This window comes from Melanerpes formicivorus, unplaced genomic scaffold (genome assembly GCF_026170545.1).
Source record: "Melanerpes formicivorus ecotype bairdi unplaced genomic scaffold, bMelFor1.0.p_v2 SCAF_35, whole genome shotgun sequence".
Taxonomy (NCBI): Eukaryota; Metazoa; Chordata; class Aves; order Piciformes; family Picidae; genus Melanerpes; species Melanerpes formicivorus.
In genome coordinates this window covers 1,981,636-2,003,795 of record NW_027142387.1, presented here as the reverse complement: position 1 = coordinate 2,003,795, position 22,160 = coordinate 1,981,636, and the positions used below count along the sequence as shown (strand labels likewise).

Below are 22,160 nucleotides of genomic sequence, written 5' to 3'. Positions count from 1 at the left end.
CATTAAACTGTCCAGTCCAGAGAGGCACCCACATGTCTCACCTCTAAGGTGAATTGTTTTCTCTTATTTCCCAAGGTCCCGTGAATTTCCCAACCAGGAATGCATATTAAGGGACAATTACACAATGCTTGGTGAAACTCCCTTTATTTATTTCGCTTGTGTTGTTGCTGCTGTTGTATAAGAAAGAGCAAAGTAACAAAAAGACCAAAGTAAAATAAAATAGTAGCTGACCCAAACATTTTTAACACATTGAAAACCTCTTCCAAATGCAAAGACTCTTTCTTTCTTTCTTCCTTTTCTTTGCATTGATTTGCACAAGCATTTTCTCTGTAAGCCAAATACATCTCTGGTATAACTTCACTGAAGTCACTGGACTTACACCAGAGGTGGTTTTGGTCCTCTGTCCTGGGTAAATACAGTAGGAATAAATTGGTCACACAGGCAGAGTGTCTGGCAATAAGTGCACTGAGTGGTCCTGGCAAACCAATAGGAAAGATCTAAAGATCAAAATCTCAAAACAGGTCTTTTATTTAACATAGGGCCTAAAAATCTACCGGGAGCTGCTGAATATTGCCCACTAACTGTACAAAGTATAGGTAGCATGCCTTCCAAATATCAAAATACCAGACGGAATGCCATGAAAATAAATAACTTCTAATATAAACAAATGAGAACATATCAAACTGTTACCTCTTTAAACATAATGTAAATAAAAAAAATACCAGTCCTTCTACACAATAAATATTAAGAAACCATTGACATAGTTGAAATGTACTCATATAAATTAACAACTTTAATTACATTAGCCAAACAGACATTGGTTAAAGCACTGCATGTAGTATGCAAAATAATAATAATAACAATAATAATAATAATAATATCAACAACAAAACACAAAATGATAAAAACAAAATAGGCTTCATAATATCTTGGCTTTCATAATTTATATATATGTATATACATATATATAGTTGTGTGTATATATATATACTGTAGATATATATAATATGTATATATACATACATATATATATCTTCAACCCATCGTCAATGTACTGTTTTTGAAAGTATTTAAATACAAAGAAACCCATTGAGAATTAACACAGATTCACTATATCTCAAAAAATAAATAGCTATATAACCCAGAAGTGTTTGGTTTTGCCCAGGAAATTGTTGCTTATAGTTGTTCGTGAACGGTAAAATTATGATTATTTTTCTTTCCTCATACTGAAAAGTTTTTTTACTCCATATGAATGCAGTGAGAGCAGTTGGGGAGTAAAGCTTTTTCAGTGTAAGGAAAGTGATTAGCATCTGATTCTTTTGCTGATGCACACTATTGACATGAGGTTTAACTTAAAGAACTTAATCGTTTCCATCGCGTCTCTTCTACCTATACTCTAGAAATAGATTTTGCTCACTTTAGTGATGCTGACTGGTAACTTTCTAGGAAAGGAGACCCTCTGAAATCAACAGCATTGCTTACAGAGTAAGGCACTATTCCACACAAGAAACTGTTGTCCATACAAAATTTCATTTTGCATTTAGACTTTACAGATGCCTGTACTTCCCTACCTAAGAGATATTGCTGCTAGCCTTTATGTGGCCTTGTGGTGTCACAGTTAAATAAACTTGATGGCTTAAATCTCAACTAAATAAAAATAATCAAAAAAAAAAAAAAAAAAGGAGGTATATATAACAGAGTCCTACTTTGTGATGATTTGGTAAAAGACTGTTTCCATTGAAGTCAATGACAAAACTCCCATTTAATTCAGCTCTACAGTTTCGGGCCCTAGATCAGTATTCTGCTATGACATATGAGTGGAGAATAATTATAAGCATCTGTAAGCATTTCCTTTTGCTAAACCCCAAGAATACAAATACATTCAGCCCTCCCAAAGAAACATATCTTAATGTGCACTTCTGCCAGTTTCTTAGGCTTTGTAGCCAATGAGCGTCTGACATGGAGAGGGAGAAAGGCAACCAAATGTGGTCAACTGTGAAGCCAGAAGATTGTGGAGGTACTAAATAAATACATTTCTGTGATTAAACATATACTGAAAATACATTTTCAATATAAACAGGAAGTAGGTTATATGGAAAGGAATGTGCTAGTAGTTAAAAGCCTCTTTTTTCCTTCTTTTTTTTTTTTTTTCTTTTTTTCCTCTTTTCTTTTGGTATAGGCATACCTGAAAGGAAAAGTAATTTTTGAGACTACATGCCCTTGAACAACTGTTTAAATATGGTAACAATTTCTAATGATATTTTAAGTACCTGCAGATTTAATTAAATCAAATTATCAGGGATGGTGTGTTTTGCTGGAATCAGGCAGTCTTGATTAACATCCCAGTTTCTTATCTTATCAGATAGTTTTATATTTCCCCCTACTTTAAATAACTGACCACGAATCAAAACTCCATGCCTGAATCTAAAAATTGGAGGGAGAAACCTTTAAAATTTGTCCCAAGTATACACACACAAATGAAAGCTAAAAAGCAGGGCTTAGGAACAGTTCCTTCTTGATTTGAAAACTTTCTTCTGGTTTTGGTGTATCTATTAAGAAACATACCACATCTAAAATCCTATTTTCTTTCCTCACTTGGAAGTTGTCTCAGTCTAGTTTCATGTTTTCCAGGGCCAGGTCCCATTCATCACAGAAAGGCTGGTTTCAAACTCAGCATCAGACTTCTTTTTAAATACTATTTCTGCTTTGGCTGGGAAAAACATAAGCCTAGACTTAACTCTGCTTGCAGCCAATGGGAGTTTTGCCATTGTCATTTAGGGAAAGGTGCTGGGATTTCAGGTCTCCAATGCTCTCTAACTAATCACACTTGAGAATCATTTTTACCACTGTGAGCCACCTCACCTGCTTCCCTTGCCACTACATTCAGAAATCAACCATGAAGTGAGCAGCCTAGTTTAAATAATTACACAACGTTGGATATGGTGCCATTCGTTCAAAACCCTTCAACTCCCTTCACACTGCCCACAGCTAAAGGAATTTGTGATTCATCCAGGCTTATCTTTACTCATGTAAGTAGTTTTACTACTTGTGTAACCAGTAGATAGCAAAGATTCTGTTGACATGAGTAAGGGTTCTGGGACAATATGCATCCATTTTTAAGGCCAGGCCTAAACCTCAGTGAAATAAAAGGTCCTCTTCTTGACAACTGTCACAGACTGTGTCCCTGCTCCTGCTGTTCCAGAGCCTGGCTCTACTTCTAGAAAAATGAACAGTAATTCTGCCACTTACTTCAAAGGAAACAGAGTCAGGAACTTGATTTAAGTTATGAAGATAAATTAGTTGTGCATCTTTTAAATTTTGTTTTTTTAAATTATCCTGCTAGCATTTGGTATCCCTCCCTTTCCCCAGGAAGAAAGCACAAAAAACCCCAACAAACTTCTGCAAATAATTTAAATCAGAAAGCCTTGATATTTTACAGAATACTTTAGTGACAAATTTAGCATTTAACCAATTGTTATAGTTTTTAATTTTTAAAATTTTTTTCACTTTTTTTTTTTTTTTTGCAAATTGCAAACAAGTCTGTAAAAAAAAAATGCATTGTATAAAAAGTACATAAATGTATAATCCATTAGCTGTACTATGCAATCTAAATACTGTGGAATAAATTAGATAGAAAACTTAGCTATAAGCATGTATGTTGATATCTATTCAACAGAGGAAAGGGCTTTTTTTTTTTTTCTTTTCATCCTTTTTTTGCCTTTTTTTTTCCCCTCTCTTTTCTTTTTTTCATCTCTATCGATAGGTCCAAATGCAGACATGCGCCCATGCGCACATACAGCTGCACACACAGAGAACACCCCCCCACACACATGCACACACGCACACACATGCACACGCACACACATGCACACGCACGCAAACAGTTTTGGCTGACAAAGAAATGAAGGCCCTGATTACACTGTTTAAACATGATTCTTGCCATGAAGGTGCTAACACGCTATCCCATGCCAATGTGACCGGGTTACATTGTGCTATCTTTTTTTTTTTTGTTTGTTTCTTTTCTTTTTTCTTTTTTTTTTTAACCTTTTTTTTTTTTTTTTTTAAACTCTGTGCTCTTGGCAAGGTGGGGAGCCACATTAATGATTCTTTCCATGACAGGCGTTTTGAAGTCCATCCCATCAGAAAGCAGCTAACAGGGGTTTGGCCTTGCAAACCTGTGAGAGTCTGAAGCTCCAGGCTCAGGGTTATCAAACTCAGTGTAACCAGGGCCTAAAGGTTTTTCCCATTCCCTCTTCTCATCTCCACCTACCCAAAGACAAATGTAACTTTAACATTCTTTTAAATATGACAGCAATAGAATTTAAAAAATAAAAAACAAAAAACCCCAAACAAACAAACAAAACCCCAACAAACCAACTATCTACCTATGCCCTATGGGTTGGACCCTTCAGGTTAGGTGTTGACACTGAAAATTAGGTCTTACAGGTAACACACAAACCCATTAAGAGTTGTCATGCTTGAGGGTGGTGGTTGAGACAGCCAGTCTTTCGCTGAAGACTGCATTCCAAACAGCAATCCTACCACAACAGTCATTGTTTGTGTATTCACAGGGGCAATGGTGGGCAGAGCCCAAAGCTGTTTATAATTTTACATCAAGACTTTCTAAGTGTACACCAGCACTTTAGGCTCCTCTCACACAAATACCACTTTGAACATGTAGCTTCCCACTTGGTAGTAACAATCTTTTAACATGTTGTGCTTCACACACAAACATTCATTGTTTTAAAAACCTTAGTGTAAAACCAGAATTGCTTCTATATTGTGTACACATACATATATACATACATAAATATATACATATATATGTATATCTCTTGTATAAAGTTGTTTCCAACAATGCACGGTTGCTGTGCATTAAGTCTTAGTGTTGTATATGTAGAAGAGTACAATTATGCTTAGATGGATCTCAGATCCAAGCACCATGGGTCCAAATCCCAAGGCTTTCCTGGGCTTACTTCAAATGGCGATTTTCTGTTGAGGGCACTATTTGAATTTAACCGGTTAACAGATATTCTAGCCCAAATATAATCAACCCCCTGACCCTTAATTCAAACCCTAACTTATTACAGGTGAATGGTACCAACCACAAGCAGACTTTTTAGAGGCTCTCACAAATGTCTTTGGTGTATGTGTCTATTCATTTTAAGGTACAAAATAATAATAATTATTATAATAATAAAAATAGCAATTTTGTGTGCTGTAGCAGTTCTTGTATAGCTCACAATAAGTGCAGCTCTCAACCCCTCCCACACCCAACCACCCTCCCTTGCAAATATTTGTTAAATAAGGATTAGACAGGTCAGACACCATTGTAGTGCAAATAGTAAACGATTAATTTTTTTTTTTTTTTTACAAAATATAGAAATGTTTGGCTCCAGTAACTGGACAAACATATTCCTTTCAAGTATCTCTCACTGAAGATTTTTTTTTTTTTTTTTTAAAACAAGTTACTTCCATTAAAAAAAAAAAGTCTTTCTGGTTTTGTTTTGTTTTTGTGTTCTTTCTCTCGCAGGTAAACAGTTTCAAACCAACTATGTTGCATAGTTCTAACGTTGTAAGCACCTTTTACAAAATGTTACTTTGATTCTTTCGTTCTGTTTTCTTATTCTGTTTCTTTTTTTTTTCTCTTCACTTTTCTTTTTTCCTTTTTTTTTCTTTTTTTTTTTTTTTTTTTTGTAAATGTAGTGCAGAAGATGAAGGTGTATACACCTGCACAATATTGTCCCTTTACCAATGTTTAGGATACATCTGTGCATAGTGTCTGTATGTATAGAGATATGGATATAAACCCATAGCCATATAAATATACACAAAAACACTATCCACATACTCGGTTCCTTGGTAAATCTGGGGGGAAAGTGCCAGTGAATGTAGTGTTCATACACGTGGCTTTTCAAGGAATTTCAACGACAGTTTGGACTTAGTCCAAATTGCTGCAGGTTAGATGAGCTGCTACCACGGCTTGAACTGATGGGTAACTAAGGGAGGCAACATAACTCCCCTAGTAGTAACTAATGTTTAGTACTCTATAATAATATAAGGAGCATACTGAAAGGAAGGGGAAATCCCCAACCCATACCGCCATTCAGATGTATCATTCAAGCCCGGGTTCATGAAGCTTTTTCTTCCTTTTGATAGCTGAAGTCTTTTCTGATCCTCCATAAGTCTTTTTATTTTCTCTTTTCTCTCTCTTTTGTCTTTGCTTTTATTTCTCATGATCGTTTCATTCAAAAAAGGTTACACCATGTCTGGTCTTTCCTCTTCTTGGGCTTTTCTTCTCAACTTAATAGGAAGGCTCTTGCACACACATGTGTCTACGAACAGCCACACTCCTCCACAATCATATTCTGGATGTCTTTCTTTATGATGTTCTGGCCATCGTCATAGTAGAGCATGGACATGGGCCGCAACTTGGTAGGCACACAACATGACTTGAGGTTGGCAAAGGGGCTATGGCCCCGCATGCGGTAATGGTTGATGACAGTGGAGTGGAAAGATAGTGATGAACCAGATGTGCCTGCTATATGGCTGGGGCACTCTCCTTCGCAGTAGTTGGCATGATAACCTGTAGGTGCAATGATCCAGTCACTCCATCCTATGTCCTTGAAGCTGACAAAGAACTGCTTCTTGCAGCAGATGTTGACTTTGCCATCACACTCCAGGCCTCGTCTCTTCCGCCTGTGCTGGCGGTCCTCTGAGTGCCGGGCAAGCATCATCAGGAAGGGACGATGTGATTGCTCCTTCTCCTCCTCTCCTGTGAATTCTCCAGGTTCCTTTTCTTTTCCTTCCCCATCATCTTCCTTTTTCTTCTTCTTGCCCAGTAGCACCAGGCTGGCTCCAGTCTCTTGGCACAGGTCACAGGCAATCCGCACATCCAAAGAGCTCTTGCCTTGGTCCAGGAGCCTCTGGACGCTACTGGAGACAGGAAAGATGTGCCAAGTGCTCTTACGGGTGTCCACTGCCTTTTCTGAAATCAAAGTCTCACTCCTTTCACCTTTCAGCTCCCCATCCTCAGTATCTTCAGCTCCTTCTGAGTTGCCTTTTGGGTGCCGTTGCTGTTGAAACAGGCGGATGGTGACTTTTGTCCTGCTCCGATTGGCCTTGGAGACCTTCAGAAAGAGCCACACTTCAGCATGTTCCACCACCGACAATTCACTGCCTTCCTTGGAAATCTCAAAGTGCAACATTTTCTTGGCTGTGCCTGATTTGGTAAATGGAAATAGGAAGAACTTGTTAGTACGTCTGCCTGCATTCTGCTAAAGAGAATTCTGTTAACTCTCGCAACAGTCATGAGAGTTTCCTACTTGGCTCTTTAAATTTTTATGATTCTTCTGTTCTAACCTTCCTTCACCACATGCCCTCCTCAGTCTTCTGTGAAAACTCCCTCTTTAGAAAAGTATTTCTTTACCTCTTGTTTTCCAGTATCACATTTTAACCAAAGCATTTTGTTACAGTAATGATGCAGTCATTTATGTAAAGCATCTCATGGCAAATGAGCATCAGAGCCGTCAAGAGTTAATTTGCCTAAGCTGTCTTTTTGATCACTGTTAGCAGAAAGGTAAAAATGCTTTTGTGAAGAGAGTCCATGCTTATATGTACTGCACACATACAAACCTGTGCCTAATCACTTGCATTAGAGAATGAGTTCCAGCCCTGACAATTCTTTGGCAATGCTTTGAAAGGTGTGTAGGAAAGAGGTCTACATTTTCTGTCTTCTTAAAATGCCATTCTTCACGTGCCTCTTAAAATAAGTTGTAAATGTCAATTGTTTCAAAAACAATTAAATATTAAAATATGAGCCTCAGCTTTGAGGGATTTGCAGAGCTATATTGTAAAGAATTGCAGCAGACTCTTCATCCTGTGAGATGTTAGCTGTAGATCCTGTTCTTAATTTAACATACTGTGCTCACTGTGATTATAGTAATGGTGAATACACTGAGAAATGAGCTAAAGAACTGTATAATTATGGGGATGGTTCCCTGGCATAATTGTATCAACTTGCTGAGATGTCATGATGATGATTATGATGGTGAGGGGGTGTTTCTCTGATACAGAGCTCATATCCCTGGCAGAAGTTGGAATGAATAATGAGGGCTGTTTAATGATTTGATCACTAGAGCATGAAGAAGTTAAGAGAGAATGAATTAGCTGGGGGCTGGTGGTGGTATTATCTTTTTAAGATAGGTACTTTCGTATTTTCTTGACAAAAGAAAAAGCCATGTTGACATCTTTTGTTCCTTCTCAGCATGGAGGCCAGGGTGGACTGGGATCCTAGATTTGAAATGCAAAGATATCTGACCTTAGTGAGACAGAAACACTGCATTCATAATTATCAGTTTGTCATTGATATTATTCTTGAGCTACCCACAGTTGTTGGTCCGATTCTCTGTGTGGTGGTTCTGCTTGTTAGGGAACCAGAACATTGCAAGTGGTGATCAAAACTGAAGCTGTTAGATGCACACAGTAAAAATGGCTCTCATGGAAGCAAGGCTCTCCTCTGTATTTTCCATTGACACTCAGCTCCACTGGTAAAGTGTCCCTCGCCATCTCTCTTCTACCCCTTTTTCAGGTGAGAGAGAGAAGTGGGGCAAAATCACAAGAGACATCTACCCCATATTCACTTGCCAGTTCAGGAGCTGTGGATTTATCAAGTCTGTAGGCAGGCTGTGCTGTCCCTAGGGCTACCTGTTGCTTTCCTTCTCTGCTACGTCCTGGCACTGACACATTCAGCTTTCCCTAGTGGCATTCCCAGGTCAAAGGGACAGACATTTCTGAATTAGAGTGGCCAAAGGGCACAGCATTTTGGTTTTGTTTTCCTTCTAAGTGAGAGTGTGAAATTGTAGATTTTAACTGTCACTGAGATAGGAAAACACATGGTTTGTGTTAACTGCTTCTCACAGACTTCACTGGTGCCAGTCTCCAAAGTGAGTTGCATTAATTTCTCAGGGACCTACATGAGGCAGTGGGACTATGGCTTAGAAAAAGAAGTGGCTTATAGAAAAGGACAGAGCAAGTGGACCAGCACTGTAAGACATGGTGGAGTTACTGTTTTTCTCTTATTTTTTAAACAATATTAATAATGACTGAAAGTTCTTACCAGCTAACACTTTTGGGTTTTTTTCCATTCTGAAAAAAAGCAAAGTTGCCAATTGTGTTAGAGCAGAGGGCAGCTGATAAGCATTAATCCCCTTCCAGACCAGAGTTCAGACTATGAGGAGATGTACAATGACATTCCTCCGCTCCAAAGACTGCTTCAAGAGGTGAGTTGCCTTGTATGTAGAAATGTTGTAAAGCATGTTCTCCATGAGAATGGAGAATTTTAAGGCCTGTGAGGACCATCCAGTCAGCCTGTGGCTTCATTTCTCCCCCTGACTCTTTTTTTTTAAAGCAAGCTTCTAACTTTAGCTTATCCTTGTCCTTGGCACAGTCCAAACAAATCCATTCTGAGGAAAATCCATGTTTCAGAGGAACCTGAAGGCAGGTGACCTGCCAGGAGTGGGTTGCTGCCTCCGAGACTTTCCACCCAATGCCTTCTGCTAGCTATCCCTACCCAATAAAACCTTAAAAGAAAAAAGATGCTTTAGACCAGGCTGCAGAAAGTGTTCTGGAATCAGCAGCCTACTCCCAGCTGCTCTTTTCCCAGAGTTCACAGAGTGGTGTGGGGCCTCGATATATGCTGATGGAAGGTACACCACTTTTTCTCTCTTCCCCTGGTACCAAGCCAGGCAGAGACAGCAGCTCTGGCACTACAACGGGGCCTCTACATGAGTGGATCAACTGTGCTGGACATAAACATAGAAATTGTCCCAGTCATGCTCTAAAGAAAGCAGCTGGACTGTGCAGAGAGGATTCAGAACGGGAAGAAGCTGTATGGCCCACCTGATCAGGAAAGGCAGCCAGCCCTGCCTCACAGAATAACCTAACACTGCTAAGTGCTAATGCATGATATTTCACCTTCTGCTATTTCTATGCTTCTGGGAGTTGGAAATAGTTATGAAGTGACACATCTCCAGCAGTAAATATTCACGTTAACTTGTGCACTGGCCAGAAGTGTAGCAGTGCAACAAGTCTTTTTGAGAGATGTTACATGAAAGAAACAGGACCTCAAGAATGCTCTCAATTAGTTTTGCATATGGTCTTGTATGTGTGAAAGTTGAATTCTCCCTTATTATTAAAAATATTAGGATACTATCATGAGAGTACCCAAGTGCTTGCTTTTTTCACTTGAGGGAAATGAGCTTAAGCAAGGTAGTGTAAGAAATGTCCTTACACAGGGATAACAACTTTGCTGTAGGTTGTTAGTTACAGCGACAGCCTCTGTGGATGTTCTCAGCAACATTTTTACACACAAATGGTCAGCTCTAAAGACAAAAAGGTACAGGAAGCTTATATGAGCCTGAGTCCTCAAACCTACATAGCTAATAAAAAGTTTTATAGCAATTAAAAAAACTCCTTCCTTTTCACAGATCTTTTTAGGAGACTGGGAATGCTGCAAAGTTGGGGATAAAAAGCATGCTTTCACTTTAGGGAAAAATGAAGCTTTTCTGAATTGTCTCCACGTTCACAACTAGCTTGTTACAATCTCACAGCACAAATGGTATGAATCCTGCCGTTTTTACGAGGTCACTATGCTCAGACAAGCCCGTTTTGAAATCCGAGTTGGGCCTATGCTAAAACCGAATTGAGATCTCTGGATCTGGCTTATTATACTTACACATAAACTTTATAACAGGATCTTTATTTCCAAAAGGTTCGGTGCTACAATAAAATAAATTCTTCAAGTGTTCTGAGACAAAGAATCACTGTATTTAATTTTCTCCAAATATTGCTTGGGGATTTAGTAGCTTCAAAGCTTTGGAAATACATTCTGTTCATCTAAAGGAAAGCGAAAAGGAGCCCTTCCTGAAAATTTGGGATGGTATCTCCTCCATAATCAGACTTTGTTTATCTTCTTGTCCTGCCTTTTCATCTGCCACAATTGATTTGCAAGGGTCTTTTTTCATTTCTAATCATCCTGCTCCTCCTGCCTGACTCCTGTGGAAAGACCCACAGCCCAAGGGTGGTAATGCCTTCATCACTTCCATGCTCGTATAAGCGGCGATGTCAACAGCCTGGATTGTTATCATAGCAGAAAGCAGCTGAAAAAGGAGATGAGGGATTACTATGGGCCCCTTTTGATTGCTTTTCCTCATCTCCCCTTCCCAAAACCTTTGAGAGGCCACCTCTCAGCTTTACTGCTGAGCAAGGTCCCTTCCAGGAAGAAGGCTGTGGTGCCGAGAGAGCAGTCTAGCCGTGCAAGTGACACGGGCAAATGCTGTGAGAAATGGTTAAAAACACAAGCCCTAAGAAGTAGTGCATATATGGTAAAAGGTTTAATGGAAGGAGTTACAGAATGGAAAGAAAGTCTAGCATCAGTATATATAGCATGAGAGTTCGCTCATATCTGGTTTTCTCTTCAGCGATGCTCACACACCTTTTTAGGAGAGAAACCTGAAGATAGAAGCAGAGGGGGGCTGGCACAGGTACCTTCCTCTCCACCTCTGGAAGGGCTGTTCAGGGCTTGTGCATGGACGCTGTGCTCCATACCTGCTCCCAGTAGGCACTGGGTGACAGGCACAGTGCAAGAAAGCACGGAAGGGTTGACAGAGCCCTGGCAGGCCCAGGTGTGGGGCAACTGGTGTGGGCAGCCCTGCATGGTGTAGCTGGTGGCAGGCTCACTGCTGGAGCCTGTGGGTCTTTGTGTGGGGCTAAGGACCCTTCCTTGGCTTGGACTGTACAGAGCTCACTTATTTGCAGTGGGATTCAGGATCGAGCCCTGGTAACTCAATCTCTTTGCATATAGTAGGTAGGGTCTAAGATATAAAATAAAGAAGATCTCTCTTTTTTTTGAGCAAAATGCTAAGATATTTAAAATGACCTTTGTTGTTTAAACTACATACTGTTAAATGGTTAAGGCTGTTTTTTTCGTAATGACAGTGATCATCTTTTCTGACATTATAATGTGACTTATTCTTAATTTCCCTTGATAGGCAGTTTTTAAATTTTCCTTTGAAAAATGCTTACTGTGTAAGAAGGTGCTGTTGCTTTAAATTTCCATGCTTTGCCACTGCTTAATTTTGAACCGATTTTACGTTATACTGTAAGTGAACTGTTTTTCCATACAAAGCAAGCTTTTTTTCCCTTTTTTAGTTGCTAACTTTACTACTGCCTATGTTTAGATTTGGGGGAATTTGTACTGCGTGCCAATCTGTAATTACATTCAAAAGCATCCTTCTCTTCACTTCTCATTTCCGTTCCCCAGGAGACAGAAAAAAATAGGTTACTAGAAAGGTTCCTCTAAAGAGAGTGAAGAGAAGACCATGGTTATTGAGAGATAATTGCTCAAAATGTTTACTAATGAGTGACCACTAGAGTTAGATGAATTGTTCACAGCATCAAATTTATCCAGTGAATTTAGCACTGTTATCATCTGGCAATTATCCCCTAGGCAGACTGATTATTACAAATGTGTCATTACCGCAGTTAGACAGTGGCCATTTCTGTGAAGGCATTTCAGCCTATGGATCACTAGCAAAAGATTTATTCCAGCTATTCATCCCTGCTCGTATGTGACTGGTCATCCAGGTTGTGTGCTTTCATTCCTGACTGTTGCTTTTTATAAAGAGAGGAGTAATTAAGATACAAATAACAAGCACCTTCTCTTTATGTCCACATACCCTTTGTTGCCAGCAAAAGGAGGGGTTTTTTTTTGTTTTGCTGTAAGAAAAAATAAAGAAGAAAAAAAGAAAACTAGGAAAACTAACTATTCCCTGAGCATTCGTGGGTGAAAAAGCAACAGCAACCTCATTTAAATACCTTTTCTTGAAAAGTTAACCTGAAGGGACATTTACAAGGTCATTCAGAATGTGAAATAATTCAGTCCTGGTGAACCTTGACTTTCTTCTGCTATTTTGTTAGAAGGGGAGCACTTTACATATACAGCCTAGAGTCTCCTTTCCAAATTGAAATCCCTTCCCCCACATGGCTTTAAATATTTAGAAACAAAAAAGGTGGTTTTTTGGTTGAAGTTTTTTTGTTACTTAATTCTTTGCATTTCTGTTCAAAATAGCTTGAGCAAAGTTTAGAATCATTTGCTTCAATAACATATTTCAAACAAAAGGCAATACCAAATCTTTGTCTTTCATAAAAGAGAGAGTAGTTTGTTTGGGGTTTGTTGTTACATGTTAATCATTTGTTTTAAATTCTAAAATTAAGTGGATCAGAAGCTGCCAGTCTGTTTTCATTAAAATATTTAATTTCTATGCACTAAGGCCCAAATCCCAAGCCCACTGAAATTAATAACAGAACTTCCAATTGCTTCCAGTAGACCAAGTTTGTATCCTAAATCAGTCTTGCAAAGCTCTCTTGCATCAAATGAGATTGCTTTTTCATACCCATGTAGACATATCCAGACATAAGAACTCCTCAGCATGGCTCATGTACAGATAGGCAGTGTAGATACATCCTGCACACAGGAGAGCACCTGAATGCACATGAATGCATGTTCCTGCATCTGCAGGATCCTTTTCATACTACAGTGCTGCTGGTACAGCTCCACAAGTATATAAGGAATACTATATATATATGCAAGCTCATGCACACATACAAACACAGACAAATGCATATCCAGATATTCCCAATTGTGTTTGCCTACAACACAGAGATGGACACACACAGTACTTTCTGTTTCTCTCTCTCAGGTATCCTTTTGTAAACTGTTCCCCACCTTCTCAGATTCATCTATTCTTTCTCAAGCTGCTCTCCAACCAACCTCCCTGAATTCTCACATTTTGTTACAATGAAAGAGATTAATACACAATAGCTTTCTTCTTCTGGAAGTAACTTGCTTTCATTTGCTACAGTATGCCAAAGGGAAAAACAAAAGAAAAATAAAAAGAAAGAAAAAAATCCCACAACCAACCCCAAAACACAAACCCAAGGGGAAATAGGCTTGTTTTCTAAAACCAAGGAGACTGCATTAAAAAAAAAAAAAAAAAAAGTGAGAAAATCAGCTCAGATGATGATTCACAGTCACATTTCTCAGTGTTCTGTAAAAAGTAATAATGAGAAATTTTGATCTCTCTAGATTTCTAGAACTTCTAGCATCCATCAGTGTATCTTTCCCCCCTTTTTCTATCTGCCTGTTTCCTTCCTGCGTTATTTTACTTGCAATCTTCCACTCCAGCGAATCTCTACCTTCTAAATAAAGTAGAAGAGAGAAACAAGAGCTCCACTCAGAGAAGCTACAGATAAGCATAAAGATCTCCGGGGCTCAGGATCCAATTAGGTAAAACGGGAGCCTGCAAGAAGGTTGTCTTGTGTGGAGCAAAAAGCCTTTGGAGTGTGCCCTCTCGTGGCCATTCCTCATTCAGCAGGGATACCTGCGCCCTTAAAGACATTTGCTTTCGAACTGAGGAAGTGATTTAAAGAGGCATAGGCGACCCATCCTTGTTTCCTCCTGCACTGCCAGCCTGGCTGCACAGAAGTAGGCATCTTCCTAGAAAAAGGTGTGTGCAGGTACACACATGGCTTTGCATGTGGGAGCATGCATCACATGATAACTCAGTATGCCCTGGGTTCAGTGCAAAGTGATACAAAAAGGTAAAAGCTGCCTAAAAAGCTGTCAGAGTTCTCATTCCCCGCACCCACACCCCCCATCCCACCCCCCCTCCCCTCCCCTCCCCCCCGACAGATCTTCTAATGATAAGCCCTTGGATTTCAGCATTTCCATCCAGTAATTCCTATCACCTTCTCAGGGGCAGGTGTTAGCAATCCATTTCATTGGTAGTTTAGTTGCCAGGATAAAATAGACCTGGCAGAATTCCAGGTCTGCCTAATAAGCTATCTACTTAAAATAATGAAAGAGTTAGTAGCCAACCATATTTTATGAGCATTGGGTATCTCAGTTATGGAACCTGTTGGATTTGCTTATCATAAAATTATATGACCACTCTCCTCAAAAGAGTGTTTTCAAGTCCTTGATGTAACCCACAGAGCTCTGGCACAGCTACTCTCATAGCTGAACTAATCAAGGTTAGCAATCTCACTTTGATATGCAAGTAGAAAATCATTTTCATGTTTTACTTGTAAGAGTGCCAAAGGACAGTAGGGTGCATTTGTAAACTTTTGCCCAATACTCTTGGTCATTAGTTTTGCAAAGATCTGCCTGGATTTGTTAACTGTGAAAACTACCTGCCAACTATTTTGTTGATTTCCTGGACGTAACGACACCTGTGCTGCAGACAAGTTCACTGCAGTTAGTTTCCTCTCTAACTGTCTGAAGCCTGTGCTCATTCCAATTTGGGTCTATTTTAGAAAATAGCAGTCTCAGGCCAGAGCCATGTGCACAGGGCACTGTTTGTTCACTCCATTTCATTGTATGTCTGAGGATACAGCTGACGAAAGATGGAAATACTACTTTTTTTATGAAGGCAAGTAGTAAATGTGGCTTCTGAAAGGTAGAGGGAATGGCTGGTTTATATCAGGTCATACCCAAAGGAACAAAAAGCCTAAAGTCTTAATTCTCTCTCCACAGATCTTTATTTGATACAATGTGAGATGTTTCCATTCATTTTCGTTGATTTCCTCCTGCCCTCTTTCAAGAAATAGTGAGTTTCATATTAAAAATGGGAAGAACATTAACCTGACTGTGGGAAGAGCACATTTATTCTCCCTCTTGGTGTTTTAAACTTATCTGTACTCTTGCCAGCTCTCACAGAGTGAAAAGTGGGGAGTATCCATATAGCTATATTCTATTCCTACCTTTCTAAACTCTTATTTTCTATGTGACATGTTGCTTGCCTTCTTTTTGCCTCACCTTCCTCAATGGGAATTATAATATTGCTTTAACATTTGATGTGCAATACTGCTGGTGCATTGAGGGGAACATATCCCAGGATGAGTTCACTCAGGTTATTGCAGCATTGGCACCTGTAAAGTGTGGTAGATCCCCTGGTGTTAGCAAGTTGAAAAATATGTTTCAGCAGTCTGAAGTTACTACATAGAGGGGAGGTACCATATCCATCATAAACCCAAACCCTAGAGCTCAGTTTCTAGGTTGCTAGTTCGTTCCTCCCTCCTCCCACATCAAAGCCTAGTTGGTATGAGGGGGGAAAAAAGACAGGAGCAGCCCTCCTGCTTTGGCTTCCAAGAATGGGCTTAGCATGAAGGTGAGGAAGAGCAGCAGGGCAGAAAAGGCATGGGAACCACAGTGGATGCCCATGTCCTTCAGCTGCACAACTCCATAGCACGTCTCCTTAAATTATTTTGGCTAGCAGCAGTGGGACAACGCTACGTAAGTCACGCCAAGGTGCCGGTGTTGGGTACTTTGTGGCTGGGGATCGATGGCTGGACTCTTGGCCAGCGTGTGGGCAATGGCACAATTTGCACTGCTCACATGACCTCGAGAGCCAATGGCTTCAGGAACCACTGTTGGAGGGTGTCATACTGAGTAGGCATATATCAAATTCCAAATTCCTTTGTGTCAGAGCTCAGGAGAGACAATAATGTGTTTACAAATGATTGGGACTCACACAGTGAAGAGAAATCACTGCTCATGCCATATGTGTTTCACTGTGCTCAGAGAGAGCTGCTGAGAACCAGGTGGGGAATCCAACTCACAGATAGCTCAGAGATTGCTTTCCTTTTAAAAACTCATTTCTAAACTAACACTGAGCTGCCTCTGCTTCTAATGACCGCCAGCATTGACACCTTCTGCCTGCTTTCTGAAATGGAGGGGATGGAAAAGCCAAAAAGCCTGAGCTCTTGCACTGAAAGAACTAATAATGTATATAATGACAAGGGGCAAGGGCTCCTTGTACAGTGGGAAACCGGACAGCCTGCAGGAATGTCTGCTCTTAAAAGCATGCACACTTCTTGTGCATGGCTTCCCTGCAAACAGAACATCTGAGTCAACAGGTTTTCAGGACTGGAAACTCTGAGTGTTGTCTTAATTGTTTATACTTCTGCAGCAAACTTTTAAACAAAAATGCTTGGAGTTCCTTTGCATACTTTGCCTACCATATGCTGTACCAAACAAAACAATGACATTCTTTTAAAACCGTCTTGGCAACAAGAAAAATGCTTTGGCTAGACAGCATCATAAAAAGTTGCTGTTAGTTAGATGATAGAGTTATTGCAAGATACTGCTATTGATGCCTATATAAACATACTCACATATGCTAACAGATATATATGCACATACATTGAATTAAAACGGATTCTGATCCTACTCATGTGGGAACAAAACAGTAAAGTACAACTTTAGATCTGTTTCCTATAGGCAGTTGATGTGAGTCTTAAGCCATTACTAAATAAATATCCATATTCTGAGCTCTTACTGTATAAGAGCTAGGGAAAAGAGAGCTGTGAAAGAGTTCAAAATACACCCTACCAAGGTTGCATTTTTTTTGGCAGGAGTGTTTTAGAGGCAGAATTCCCCCCCCCCCCCCCCCCAATATACAGAAGTCTGCATTACAAATTGGATCAGCTACAGCAACTTCTCTGGTTCTACTGAAGCCATCTGACAGTCTCTGCAACTCTTTCTTGCCGAAGATGCTGTGTTAAATTTAAAAAAAACAAAACAAAACAAACCCCCCCAAACAAAACCCAAACACAAAAAAGTCCTCTCACTTCTGAAAGTTAAAGCTGCTTCATCTGATTTTTACAACTTCCACTGTAATTTTTACATGAAAGGGTTGTTTCTCAAGTGGTTTGCAGCTCACTTTCTCTCTTGATAAGCTCCCCAAAAGGTTTCAGCTCTTTTTCTTTCACCACTAGCTCTACAGCCCAGTACTTTGCTGCAAGTACTCTGGTTTCACAGGCACAGTTTGGAGGACCCCGCTGCAGCCTGACTTTCTGCTCAAGATTGGTTAGAGAGCTTCCTCCCTGTGTGGCTGCCTGTGCTTAGCAAGTGTAATCTGTAGCCAAGACTAAGTCAGAAAAATCAAATTCTTTCAGAGTCCTGTCGTGTGTGTGTGTGTGTCCCCCACATCCCATTCCTCCTCCCTCCTCCCCCCAGGTTTTATCCTACAACCTTGCAGAAAACCATTATTGCTGAGGAGAACAAAAATAAGTGAATTGCAGGTCTGGCACAAAGGATATTTTACAGGTTTGTTTTTCAAGCACTCACCTGATTCCGCAAAAGTGATGATTTCTGAGGTTTGCTCCACAACTTCATTCATTTCGGCTCTTCTTCCAACATCATCCTCTATTTCCACATAACCATCCTCTCCCACCTTTCCCACGTGGAGTTTTTTGATGGCATTTAAAAGTGCTGCCTTGGGCACCGGCTGGGTAATATTAGGTCTGTCCCTCAAGTGCAACATGTTCAGTATGTGCTTCTTTACTGCTTCCACCATCTCAGGCTGTGAGCTGGGCACATCCTTTGAGAGCGTGGCAAGGGCACATGATGGACAGTCAGTGACTGAACTGTGCCCCTCGGATCCTGGGGTTGGGGAACTCCTCACTATAATCCAGCAAAGCACCAACAAAAATCCTCTCTTCCAAAGCAAAGGCATCCTGGCAGCAAAAGTTGTTGTGATTCCCTTTTTAAAAGGCCCTGCTTTTCCTCCCCCTTCACGCACAGTTTTTTTTGGGGCTGGTTTGGGTTGTTTGTTTGTATGTTTGTTTTTCCTTCTCTTCAGCAAATTCTCTGGAACAAGAACCAAAAGTTTTCTGTGAAGTTTTGTTTGCAGGTTCCCTCTCTGAATGCAATAAGTGCTGTAGATGTTTGTGGCTGTCAGGGAGAAGAGTTCTGACTCTGTCTCAGAGTAGGAGAGAGACACAGAGAGAGGGAGAGAGAGAGAGAGGACGGATTGGCCTAAAGTGAGTGAGTGAATGAGAGAGGGAGGGAGTTTTGTCTGTGAGTAAAGGCTATGATTAGGAAGGGGGAGGAACAGGCAGGCTGGCTTCCTTATGCTCATTGCTCCCCTAACACACACCTCTCTTCAAATATCACTACTCGTGGTTTCTGCCCTCCCCCCTTTCTAAAAATCTCTTTTCATTCCTGTAAATTTACTCCTTTTTATTATTATTATTTTTTTATTCCCCCCCTCTGTTTTACCTCCTGGGTCCCCTCGGCTGTCATTCCCCCTTCCCCCTCCCCTGCCCCCCCTTCCCCCCCCCCCCCTTTCTTATTTTTTTCTTTTCTTTTTTTTTTTTTCTTGTTTGTTTTATTCCTTCAGCAGTATCACTGGCTTAACTAAGCAGAGAAAACATGAATGAATGAATGAATGGAGTGAAACCTTTTATTTACAAGCACCTTGCTCTTGGTCCTGTTCTGTATTGTTAGAGATAGGAGGAGATGTTAGACAGCCTGTGAATGAGATAGGCATGTGGGCAGGGGCTCTTAATATTTGGGGCAGAACACTATTCTGCCTTGAGCAGAAGAGAAAAGATCTTTTCTGCTCACTTCTAAATGCTGGAGATTATCAACACTGGCAAGAGATCTGACGGTAGCAAAACAAGACTGTTGTTTGGAGGGCTATAGAATACATGATACACTCTCCAGCTGCAGTGTGCAGCCAGGCACTGAGAGCCTAAACAGAAGACGGTGCAGCACATATCTGTGACATGCTAAGGCAGTGCCCTTGCACCAGAAACATCCCTGCTTCTATGCTAATCTGTGCCTAGAAGTTCCCAGGAAGATATATTTAGGTTTGGGGTTAATCAAGTAATGTCTGAAAAAATGCTTTGAAGGTGAAAAGTGTTACATGTCATCTGGCCAAATCATACTCACTCCTGACTCAGGCAAATCCCTCACCAATGCCAATAATAATTCTGTCTGAGTGAAGGCTGAGTAAGATCTTCTACATTTGGCTCATTGTTATTAGAAGGCACTTTTTGTGTCATGCATTTAAACCACACAGAGCAATCATAATATGAGAATAAGAGATGGGGAATGAAAAGCAATCTAAAACATTGCTAGGAGCCAGAATTTCAAGGTAAATCCTTGTCAGTTTATGTATGCCTGTGAGGGTTTTTCTCCGCAGTAAGAAGACATTCCCTGTGTCACTGCCATGGCTTCATGTTGCCTTTGCATTCTGTAGCCTCTCCTTTCTGTTCATTATCTAGCGAGGGTGAAGTTAGCAAACTCACTCACATTTGAACTTGGTAATGGAAAATGACAAAACTACAGCTGATAGGCTTTAACTTTCAAAGTTCTTTTCCTCCAGACTTTAACTTGTACAGATTTTCTTAGAACAGCTTCTGCTCTTTCTTTTCTTTCCTTTCACTCTCTTTCACTCACCTCTGTCTTCTCCTACCCAGCAAGTATTCCACTTTCACTATACTACCATCAATCACTGTATTTTAGTGGAAAGGATTAATTTATAAATATAAGCATTGTAATGTCTCCAATTTCCATGAGATGACTACAGGCACATGGGCTGAGAGACAGGCGAGGAATGAAACATGCAGAAGTAATTGAACAATCAGCGAAAGTTCTACAAATGTTATATATTGCAAGTCCTTTTCAATTAAGCTCTTTTATAAGTCTTTCACTGTTATAAGGCATCCACAGTACCCCCTCATCTGTGTTTTACTGACCTCAGTTGCTATACTGTTATATGCTGTTACACTTACTGGTCTGTCAGCATTATAAACCCTGCAGCCATTCTTATAAACACATCTTTGTAACACAAACCTCGCTATAATACATCTAAATTTCTTAGATCTTGTGAACAGCCCAAAGTCTGTTGTAATTATATGAAGTCTGAAAGTCAGCTTGAAATAGAACTAAAAGTTTAATTGGACAAAAAAATAATTTCAGATGAAAATATGCATTCATAATTAGAGGTACTAACAGATGACATAATTAAAGGAGTTATTTATAGTTCTAATATAGCACCTATCCCAACAGTGTCTGATAAAAAGTAAGGGATAAGCATAAATCAATGTAAAATACAGATAAGTATAATGGGGTTCTTGCTGTGGGGTAAACGTTACTCTCCATATAGAACAGGTACACTTATCACACACAATCTCTATTGCACAGAGGTACAGCATATTTTACTTGAATGTCATGATGATGACAGATTTAACATTAAAGCATAACTTTCCCCAAACCACTGTTTTCTAAAAGCAAGGCTGCTGCTACCGCTGCTATCTAGTTATCTGTACTCACATCCATACATTCATCTCTGTGCAGAAACACAGAGCGCTCGAATCAATATAGAAATGGTGGTTCAGACTCCTTCTATAAAATCACCTGAGCTGTAAAGCTCTGTCTATGCATTCATTCCACACAGCCCTAGCAGTAGGCAACAGCATGCACAGGAATGAAAAGTTTCAGTTTTAAAAGAGAAAAGCTGATGTAAAGTTTTACCTCTCTAGTCCTGACTCTCAGGAGGAGACTGCTGTACTGTGCATTAGGAACTGCTGAAGTTCCTCTTGGTGGCATTTATCATGCGAAGCTTTATACTGTACTTCTCATGTGTACACTCACATCGAATGCCTATCAAAAGCAAGTGGGCTGGATCACTGTGCTGGATTGGTTAATCCTGTTACATCAGCAATTGACTGTTTTTCCTGTATGAGACATACTTCTGGTAATTATCTAATGGAAACTCCTAATTGTCTAGCATGACAAAATATCGTGGATTCAACATGTAGTGGTGATCTCTGCATCCATTTAAAGAATAGAACTTAAAATCAGACTGAAAGCAAACATTATGAGTCAGGAAGACACACTCCAACTTGTTTTATTGCATAGCTAGATATAGATATTATTAGATGTAGATATCACTGATTTAGTTCAAATGCAGTATTTGCCAGATACTTAATTACTAGTTTGCAAATTGTTTTCTTCTTCTTTCATGCTTCAGGGTATACCACATAATCTATTTCCAAATTTGGATTCTTTTCAAATGCAGAGAAATGCATTTGCTTAAGGAGCCTTTTGCTGTGTAGGATTTCTTTTTTTTTTTTTAATTCAATCTTGATTATAAATATGTTAACCTAGGGATCCCTTTAAAGCTCTTTAAAAATGAATCATATTACTCTTGTCCAAATCTCCTGGCTTCTTGACGTGCAGATTGCATCACACTATTAAAAACTGTTTAGACATCTAAAAATAAGTTGCAGTGAATGACAGGTTATAT

General features: G+C 39.8%; 1 protein-coding gene across 2 annotated transcripts; it reads right to left on the bottom strand.

Moving 5' to 3' along the window:
* Positions 1–6,212: 6,212 nt before the first annotated feature.
* On the bottom strand, positions 6,213–21,491 carry INHBA (inhibin subunit beta A). Of its 2 annotated transcripts, XM_068156832.1 has the most exons (3): positions 21,386–21,491; positions 18,191–18,712; positions 6,213–7,222 (listed from the first exon to the last, which is right to left on the bottom strand). In XM_068156832.1, exons 2-3 carry the CDS (start codon positions 18,576–18,578, stop codon positions 6,336–6,338), a joined length of 1,275 nt encoding a protein of 424 aa, XP_068012933.1. In that variant the 5' UTR covers positions 18,579–18,712; positions 21,386–21,491; the 3' UTR covers positions 6,213–6,335. The 2 variants fall into 2 exon arrangements, with proteins under 2 accessions (XP_068012933.1, XP_068012932.1); XM_068156831.1 differs by lacking the exon at positions 21,386–21,491 and having other exon boundaries at positions 18,191–19,086.
* Between the last annotated feature and the right edge of the window lie 669 nt (positions 21,492–22,160).